The sequence below is a fragment of the Carcharhinus amblyrhynchos genome, chromosome 7, assembly GCF_965287045.1.
Source record: "Carcharhinus amblyrhynchos chromosome 7, sCarAmb.v2.hapA, whole genome shotgun sequence".
Taxonomy (NCBI): domain Eukaryota; kingdom Metazoa; phylum Chordata; class Chondrichthyes; order Carcharhiniformes; family Carcharhinidae; genus Carcharhinus; species Carcharhinus amblyrhynchos.
The window spans coordinates 93,610,099-93,619,999 of NC_137330.1; the positions used below are offsets into that span (position 1 = coordinate 93,610,099).

The window sequence follows — 9,901 nt, forward strand, 5'->3', positions numbered from 1 at the left end:
TCCAGCTGCGGCCTCACCAATGCCCTATACAGCCGCAGCAAGACCTCCCTACTTTTACATTCAATCCCCCTCGCTATGAAGGCCAGCATCCCATTCGCCTTCCTGACCACCTGCTGCACCTGCAAGCTGGGTTTTTGCGACTCATGCACAAGGACCCCGAGGTCCCTCTGCACCGTCGCCTGCTGCAGTTTTTCGCCACGTAAGTAATAATCCTTCCTACCATTCTTCCTACCAAAGTGGACCACCTCACACTTGCCAACATTAAATTCCATTTGCCATTTCCTGGCCCATTCGCCCAGCCTATCTAGATCCTTCTGCACACCCTCCGCACAATTTGCCGTTCCCCCAATCTTGGTGTCATCAGCAAATTTCGACACCCTACACTCGGTTCCCTCCTCCAGATCATCTATATAAATGGTAAAAAGCTGAGGCCCCAGCACCGACCCCTGGGGCACTCCACTAGTCACCATCCGCCAATCCGAATAGCACCCGTTGACCCCCACTCTCTGCCTCCTATTTGACAACCAATCCTCTATCCACGCTAACACCCTACCCCCAACTCCATGTCCCTCGACCTTCTGCAATAACCTCTTGTGAGGTACTTCGTCAAACGCCTTCTGAAAATCTAGAAAGACCACATCCACCGGATCTCCTCTATCCACCGCCCTAGACACATCCTCATAGAACTCCAGTAAATTTGTCAGACACGACTTCCCTTTCATGAAACCGTGCTGCGTCTGCTCTATCAAGCAATTGCCTTCAAGATGCCTTGCAATTTCCTCCTTAATGACAGATTCTAACATTTTACCTACCACAGATGTTAAACTAACCAGCCTATAATTCCCCGCCTTTTGCCTGGCACCCTTCTTAAACAACGGCGTAACATTAGCCATTTTCCAATCTTCCGGCACTTCCCCGGAATCCAGCGACGTCTGGAAAATAACCACCAAGGCATCCACTATCACCTCCGCCATTTCTTTCAGAACCCTCGGATGCATTCCATCCAGTCCTGGGGACTTGTCCACAATCAGCCCCTCCAGTCTGTCGAGCACCGCTAGTAACAGTAATGTCATTAAGACCCTCCAGTCCTACCACCTTTCCATCGCTAACACCCGGCAAATTATTCACGTCCTCCTCCGTGAAGACAGAAACAAAAAAGTTATTCAATACCTTAGCCATATCCTCATCCCCTACCACTAGGTCCCCTTTCTCATCCTCTAAAGGACCAACATTCACCCTAGCCAGCCTCTTCCTTTTTATATATTCATAAAAACTCTTGCTATCCTTTTTTATATTAAGCGCTAGCCCAGCTTCATAGTTTCTCCTACCCTTCTTTATCAACTTCTTTGTCAATCTTTGTTGACATTTAAACCTCTCCCAATCCTCTTCTCGCCCACTACTCTTAGCTACTCTAAATTCCTCCGCTTTCAATTTAACACTTTCCTTCACCTCCTTCGTTATCCACGGCTTATTACCTCTCTTCCTACTATCCTTTTTGACCATCGGAATAAATTTCCGCTGAGCACCAAGAAAGATCTCCTTAAAGATCCTCCACTGCTCCTCAACAGACCCTCCCTCCAACACGCTCCCCCAGTCCACATTCGCCAATTCTTCTCTCATCCTACCGTACTCCCCTCTATTCAAACAGAGGACGTGTGTCCAGGAACCCACTTTCTCCTCCTCCATCTGCACCAGAAACTCCACCATACAATGATCACTCTCCCCAAGAGGATCCTTCACCACAAGGTCCCTAATTCTACCCGCCTCATTACATAGCACCAGATCCAAGATAGCTCGCTCCCTCGTCGGCTCCAACACACACTGTTCGAGGAAACTATCCCGGCAGCATTCCAAGAACTCTTCCTCCAGCCCCCCGCGTCCAACATGGGTCGACCAATCAATATGCAGATTGAAATCCCCCATAACTACGGCCGTCCCATTCCTGCACGCCACACTTATTTGCGCATTAACAGCCCGCCCCACCTCCAGATCATTATTCGGGGGCCTATAGACGACACCCACCAGCGTCTTCCTCCCTTTGCTGTTCCTAATCTCCACCCACAACAATTCCACGTTCTGCTCCTTGGCTCCAATATCATCCCTTGCTACCACCATGATGCTATCCTTAATCAGCAGAGCTACACCCCCCCCTTTTCCCTCCTGCCTATCCTTCCTAAACACTTGATAGCCCTGTACATTCAGCTCCCAGTCCCTGTCACCCTGCAGCCACGTCTCTGTAATGGCCACCAGATCGTATCCATTTGTGTCAATCTGCGCCACCAGCTCATCCACTTTATTCCGAATGCTTCGTGCATTCAGATAAAGCGCTTTCATCCCAGCCTTCACCTGGACCCTATTTGCCGTAACGCCACCAACCATACTCACGCCCCCTACTCCCTCTATTATTGAGACATCCTCGGCCTCTTCCCTTACCTGTACCCTCTCCTTAACTTTAGACCTCGTAACATCACCTACCCTCGCACCCTCCCCCCACCAATTAGTTTAAAGCCCTGTCTACAGTCCTCTTTACTCGATTCGCCAGCACTCTGGTCCCAGCACGGTTCAGACCAACCCCATCCCACCTGAACAGGTCCCACCTACCCCAATACTGGTGCCAATGCCCCATAAATTCAAACCCATTCCTCCCACACCAATCCCTGAGCCACCCATTCACTTCCTTAATCCTGTCAACCCTACGCCCATCTGCACTCAGTTCAGGCAGTAGCCCAGAGATAACCACCTTGTCAGTTCTACTTTTTAATTCCATTCCCAGCTTTTCATACTCCCTCCCCAGATCCTCAGTTCGCATTTTGCTTACGTTGCCAGCACCCACATGTACCACAACGACCAGATTCTCACCCTCCCACTCCAGGTTCCTCTGCAGCCCAGCTGCAACATCCCGTACCCGAGCACCAGGCAGACAACACACCCTTCTGTGCACTTTGTCATTGTGACAAAGGACAGTGTCAATACCCTTCACCCCACTATCCCCAATCACTACTACGTTCCTTTTCCCCTTCTCTTTGCCTATGTCTTGCTGCATCACTGTACCGTGTGCAGTTTGCTCACCAACCTCACCTGCCTTGTTCTCATCCAGCGTGGAAGCAAGAACCTCAAACCTGTTATGCAGATTAAGAGGCTGAGGCCTCCGCTCCTCACCCCCCTTCCTCCTCCCAGCAGCCCCCTCTTGTCCCTGACCCTTAGAGTTAGTCACTTGCACCCCATTGACAATGGCACCCTCTCTCCCCCTGCTGAGCCTCAGTGTCTGTAGCTCAGAGGCCAGCTCATTTACCCTGAGCTGGAGCTCCTCCAGCAACCTGCACTTACTACAGACATGGTCACTGGGATGGACCCTGGGGTCCACCAGTTCCCACATCACACTTGACTGACCTGGTCTGACCAATTGACATGGAGATTAAAATCCCCCATGATCACTGCTGTATCATTTTTACAATCATCAGTTATTTCTTTATTTCTCACCCCACCGTGATGTTATTATTTGGGGGCCTATAGACTATGCCTATCAGTTTTTCTCCTTACTATTTCTAATTTCCACCCAAGTGGATTCAACGATTTTTCCACAGAAACTTAATCATCTCTCACTAACACCCGATGTCACCTTTAAATATCAGAGCTACACCACCACCCTTAGCCTCCTGTCTGCCCTTCCAAACAGTCTGATACCTCTGGACATTTAACTCCCAGTCGTGACCATCCTGCAACCATGTCTCTGTAATGGCCACCAAATCATATTCGTTCGCGATAATTTGTGCTGTCAACTCATTTACCTTGTTTCGAATGCTACAAGCATTCGGATAAAGTGCCCTTGTGCTAGTTTTTGTACTTTTTGAATCTTAACACCTCCATTGATAACATCTCCTGAGTTCTCCTTCCTTTTAACTTTTTTCCTAATTTTCAATGTAGTTGAAACCTTCTCCCCACATACTAACCTGCTGCTTTGCTTTCCATTAACCATTGTTAAAAACACAACACACAGCAATGATCAATCTGATTCACTAATGTCCTTTAGGTATGGAAATCTGCCATCCTTATCCAGTCTGGCCTACATGTGATTGCAGACCCACAGCAATGCAGTTGACTCTCAACTGCCCTTGGGCACCTACGGATGGACAATAAATGCTGACCATCCAGTGATGCCAATGAATTTTTAAAATGCTACGCTACTCTAAATCCCATGTCAGTGTCCAACACAGCTGAATTAAAATCTCCTGGAAGGAGAAGAGAAGAAATTTTAAAAAAAGAAAATAAAGCAAAAACATTTGGAGCTTCTTCAAAGTCACCATAATTTTTACCTAATTTTCAGACAAAGTCAAACTTTAAACACAAATGCCAAACCTTTATACTTCTCCACAAGGCTCCCATTATGTCACATCTCCTTCACATCTGAGATATAAGTCCAGAATTGAATTACTGTGGCAATTTTGCTCATTCTTATCCAGATACTTGGTTGGGAAGAGGAAAAATGCCAAAAAGCTTTCAAATCTAAGCTGGTATCAAACACATTAGAACACAAAAATACAAAGTTGAGGATGTATATAATACATGGTAATAATAATTACAACTTTCATTCACAGCAACTGGTATGTCAGGAATATCTCACCTAATGCTGAACTGCTGTTAATAGATTGCACTACAAAAACTGTCAAGCATAAGTGTATGGAAAGGGGATGGAACTCCAGAGCATGAAATTTGCTGACAGAATGAAGTTAAGGGAAATATACAAGAGGCTACAGTCAGACAAAGAGAGAATCGGGGGCGATGATGCTGGAGCTGATTGTGAAAATAAGGAGGAGCACGATCATGAAGAAATTTAAACTCAAGGATAAGAAACTTAAGTTTGGCACTTTGGAAAACTAACAGCTAATACAGGTCAGCATGACAGAGATAAGTGGTGTTGATACAATATCAGCAAAGTTTTGAATGAGCTGAAGCTTACGGAATAAGGATTTAAGTACGTTAAGGAGAGCACTGGAATGGTTGAGTCCAATACTGAAGTACTTCATAGAATCACAGAAACCCGACAGTATGGAAAGAGGCCATTTGGCCCATCCAGTCGGCACCGACCACAATCCCACTCAGGCCCTACCCCCATATCTCTACATATTTTACCCACCAATCCCTCAGGGCACTAAGGGGCAATTTTAGCATGGCCAATCAACCTAACTCAAACTTTGAAAACTCAAACTCAGAGGCATATTTACATGAGGAGTTTCAATGTCTCATTGAATGTTTATGTTTTCAAATTAATCTAATGGTTTTGTTTACCATTGTTATAAACTGTCAACTTGCTCTTTTGTTTTCAGCATCTTGCAATGCTGTAAAACGTGAACAACTGTAGCTATCAGGACAATAAGCTCAACAATTTTCATCTTTTCTGTGTGCAGTACATTACAGATATATAATAAAGATACCTGCCAGTTGCTTTGCTGAATGCTGGTTTGAGATGCAGAGCAAAGCCAACAGTGCAAATTCAATTCGTGTACCAGCAGAGGGTATTCATGAAGGCACGCTTTATCAGCCTTGCCTCTCGCCTGAGGTGTGGTTATCCTCAGGTTATATTACCACTAGTCACAGCCAATGGTCAGCTGGGACTATAGTGATTTAACTTACTTATGGGTATATCCTGGCAAGATAAAATCACAAATGTAACAGTCTTCTCAAAGGAAGAACTCCCAACTTGATTAGTACTCAAACAGAGGGAGCTATTGCAGTTTAGGCACATCCACAGGATGGAAAATCGTTGCATACACAAAGACATTCTGTATAGCGAGGTAATGAGAGCCAGATGATCCTTGGGAGACCCAAGCTTCAATGATGCTTGCAAAGATGACATGAAGGCCCTAGACACTGATTATCTCACCTGGAGATCACTGGTCAATGAGACAGAGAAATTGAAACTCCTTTGGACTGTCATGTACCACCACAATGATCAGTAGCTACAGGATTAGTTTAATTTATTCCAGGCACGTTTCATGAGTCAACCAAAGGTGGCAACTGTTTTCCCTATATGTGTGTGTGTGTGTGTGTGTGTGTGTATCATGTTCTGCATCAAGGGACAGGTTCTTTTGTCACTAAGGATCCAAGGTAGTGGGATATTATTTAATGTCGGGGTGGAGATGCAACACTTTGTCCCATCTTAATGCTTACAGTCAGGGAGAACAAGTTACAGACATGGGAGAGCATAGGCAATACAGCACTTGGAGTTTGTGAGCTATCATGGTATAATCACTATACATACAGTAAGTGACAGTCACAAGGTTGCACATTGAGGGAAAGAACATAAGGAAGGCTGGGGAAAGCAGCAGACAACAACCTGTAACAGGGACCATATTAACTGTTGCTTAGTAGCACATAATTTGATTATTATTGGAAACAGAGGCATGTTGCCAAAACTTTTTCTCTCACACTTTGCATCCTGATGAATGCAAGATGAAAAATTTCAGCAGCATGTCTCTATTTACAGTGATATTCTGGAACCATGTTGTCAATGGAGGGTTTCACCAGAGTGCAAGTGGGCACTGCATGTCCTCCACTGGTAATGCTCCAGTTCTACTGCAAGAAGATCTCCCTGGGCTGAGACCTGAACCCCCACCACCCTCTCTGAGTCAGTGTCATTGATTCCATATGGAATAATGTCCTCTAAACCCCTGTCGCGGAGCTTGTTCCCCCCCCCTCTCCTCTCCCAGCCCCTCACCATACTGAGCTGGGTCGGGCTCCGGCTCCGGCACGAAAGTGAAATGAGCCACCGAGCGCCGGGCAATTGGCGTCACTGCCGCTCGCGCCGGCCCCGCGCCGCTCCGACAAGCCGCTCGCGCCGCCAACATACGCGCTATCGCCGCCATCTTCCGCCTCCTTCAACCGTCACCGCACGGGCGCACGCCCATTGGCCAACTGCTCGTCTACCGTCATCGGCGCGCATCACCTATCAGGTGCAGCAGAGTGACCTTTGCCGCGGTGCATTCTGGTCGTTGTAGTCCCTTGCCTGGCGTGGGGGGGGGGCGTTGGGGGCGAGACAGTGAGAAGTCTGACAACACCAGGTTAAAGTCCGACAGGTTTATTTGGTAGCAGACATGATCGGGGGGGGGGGGGGGGGGGGGCGGGGTAGTGGGGGCTGGGGGAGGGTTTTTCGAGTCCAAACATGATCAGGGGGCAATTGTGGTCAGAGTGTGAGCTCGCAATGCATCTGAACAATGATCGTCGCATTTCATATGCTTAGACTTTTCATAGTGCAGAAGGAGACCATTCAGCCCATCAAGTCTGCACAATCCCACCCAGACCCTATCCCCATCACCCCACACGTATTAACCCTACCTAATTTCCTGACAGTAGGGTCAATTTAACATGGCCAATCAACCTAACCCATACATCTTTGGACTATGGGACGAAACCAGAGAACTCAGAACAAGCCCACACAGACACAGGCAGAATGTGCGAACTCCAGACAGGTAGTGACCCGTGGCTGGAATTGAACCAGATCCTTAGCGCTGTGAGACAGCAGTGTTAACCACAGAGCCATAATTTAGACCACATTTTTAAATTTTTTTAAAATTTTATTCCAATCCAATCAAGTCAAATTAAAGCCAATTCAGAGTCCCAACAAGTTGGGACATTCTCAATCCAAGCTGACAAGACTAAGCTCTCACCACCTGTCTTGGGCTTGATCTACATGGTCCAAGCTGATTGGAGTAGGTGTAGCTCCTCCTCCAAGGCTTGATCTTATTTGCATCTGAGCCAAAAGGCCGAGATGCAGCTTTAAAAAATTGCTTCAAATGAAGCTGAAGTGTAACCTAATGACTGTAACCAAGTGCAGCATGTCGATACTACACTTGACCTTAGCCAAAAGGCCTTTAGATCACGTTTTTTTCCAAAAATATATTTTATTCATAAAAATCTCAAATAAACTATTGCAAATCTACATGTCTATGAATTGCAAACAGTGCAGAATTAAAACTTTTTACAGTTCTATGCAAATTACAGTCATAACATTTCAAAGCTTAAAACTATATACATGCCTCAAATTTTACTGTGCGCCATTATTTCACAGATTGGCACACAGTTACAAAGGTCGAGGGTATTCTGCCTTTAGACCACTTTAGCAATAGACCAAGTTTTTACAAAAACTTGGCGCTTTTCGCAACTGGACATTTCAAAGCACTTTATAGCCAATAAAGTACTTTTGAAGTGTAGCTACTTTTGTAATATAGGAAAAGCAGCAACCAAAGTGCAGAGTCTGCACATTCTCCCGTGTTTGCATAGACTTTCTCCAGGTGCTTCAGTTTCCTCCCACAAACCAAAAGACATGTTGGTTGCTGGACATTGGCCATGCTAATTCTCCCTCAGTGTACCCAATCAGGTGCCAGAGTTGGTGACTAGGGGATTTTCACAGTAATTTTATTGCAGTGTTAATGTAAGCCTACTTGTGACACTAACAAATACACTTTAAGAAGCAAATGGGAGAGGCAGTGGTATTGTCACTAGACTAGTATTCCAGAGACCCAACGTAATGCTCTGGGAACCAGGTTTGAATCCCACCCTGACAGATGGTGAAATTTGAATTCAATAAAAATCTGGAATTAAAAGTCTAATGACAATCATGAAATAATTGTTGATTGTTGTAAAACCCATCTGGTTCACTAATGTCCTTAAGATAAAGGCAAAATACTGTGGATGCTGGAATGTTGTCAGACCTGCTGAGTTGTTCCAGCACTTCCTATTTTTGTTACACTAATATCCTGACAAGGTCTGGCCTACTTGTTTCTTCAGATCCATAGCAAAGTGGTTGATTCTTAAATGTCCTCAGGGATAGACAATAAATGCTGGTCCAGCCAGCAATTTCCACATCCCATTAATAAAAAAAATTGTCTGAGGCTACATTAATTTTTAGAAGTTGTTTATGTATATATCAATATTCATGGGATGTAGACATGTCTGGCAAGGCAAGCCTTCAATCCCAAAAGGAGAAAAACATTTCAGAACAGTACTCTTATTTCCACATGTTACAGTTTTTTTTCCTTCTGGGCTGCTCACCTTAATTGCTCTTGAGAAGGTGGCAATGAGTTAAAATGGAGTGGAGTCATATTGAAGTAGTTTGCAGAACACTGCCATAATCTCTTGCTTCACTTTGCACGTAACTTATCCAGCAAGGTCATGTTCTGTTAATATGGACTTCATCCTGTATTACATGCACTAACTTCATTGAATACTGGAATGCTGAGGTCACTTTGGTGATTTGATAATGCATTGGTCCACAGACCCAATGTTTCTGCCCACGTGAAGTCCAATAATTCCACTTATTTGAAATGGCCTAGAAGCATTTGTATTTCACGACGGATGATAAAAAGTGTTAAAATTACACGACTCTTTATCACAAAAATATTTCAGACCTTTTTGTCTTCTGCCACTAATTTTCAAACATTTTTGTTTTTGGCCATCCTCATCCCTGATACTGCCTACTTATTTAAATGATCTATTTATCCTGCCAGCATTAGCTGTGTTATTCATTGAATAGATGCATCAACAGATCTTGAGTGACAGGCACAAATTAAAGTTAGCCTACATTCCTTAAATTTACTCTGTATACCTCTCAAAGGGGAAGGCTCAATCATGTGGGAAGTGCATCTGACCTGGTAAATGGTACAATAAGAGAGACAACTGGTTCCAAAGGTTTAGAATGTTGCACTGGTGGAAACAGTGGAAAGTAGAAGAGATGTCCTGTATCCACAAGTGACCAGGAGGCTTTCCAGGCAGACACTCAAAAGGCAGGTGTCAAGCTCTGAGGACTTAGATGCAGTGACACAAGAAGTTCAATGACTTCACAGAAGTGGTTAAGATTAGGAAAGCATCTTCAAATGCCAAATCTTGCAAACTGCATCATTAGCCT

At 45.0% G+C, this 9,901-nt stretch overlaps 1 protein-coding gene across 1 annotated transcript in view; it reads right to left on the reverse strand.

Moving 5' to 3' along the window:
- Positions 1 to 6,885, reverse strand: part of bckdhb (branched chain keto acid dehydrogenase E1 subunit beta) — a 264,765-nt gene extending 257,880 nt beyond the window's left edge. Inside the window, exon 1 of the mRNA XM_080192796.1 lies at positions 6,716 to 6,885. Within this exon, the coding sequence (XP_080048922.1) occupies positions 6,716 to 6,863 (148 nt within the window). The 5' untranslated portion in view covers positions 6,864 to 6,885. The remainder of the gene's footprint in view (positions 1 to 6,715) is intronic.
- Positions 6,886 to 9,901: the final 3,016 nt, after the last annotated feature.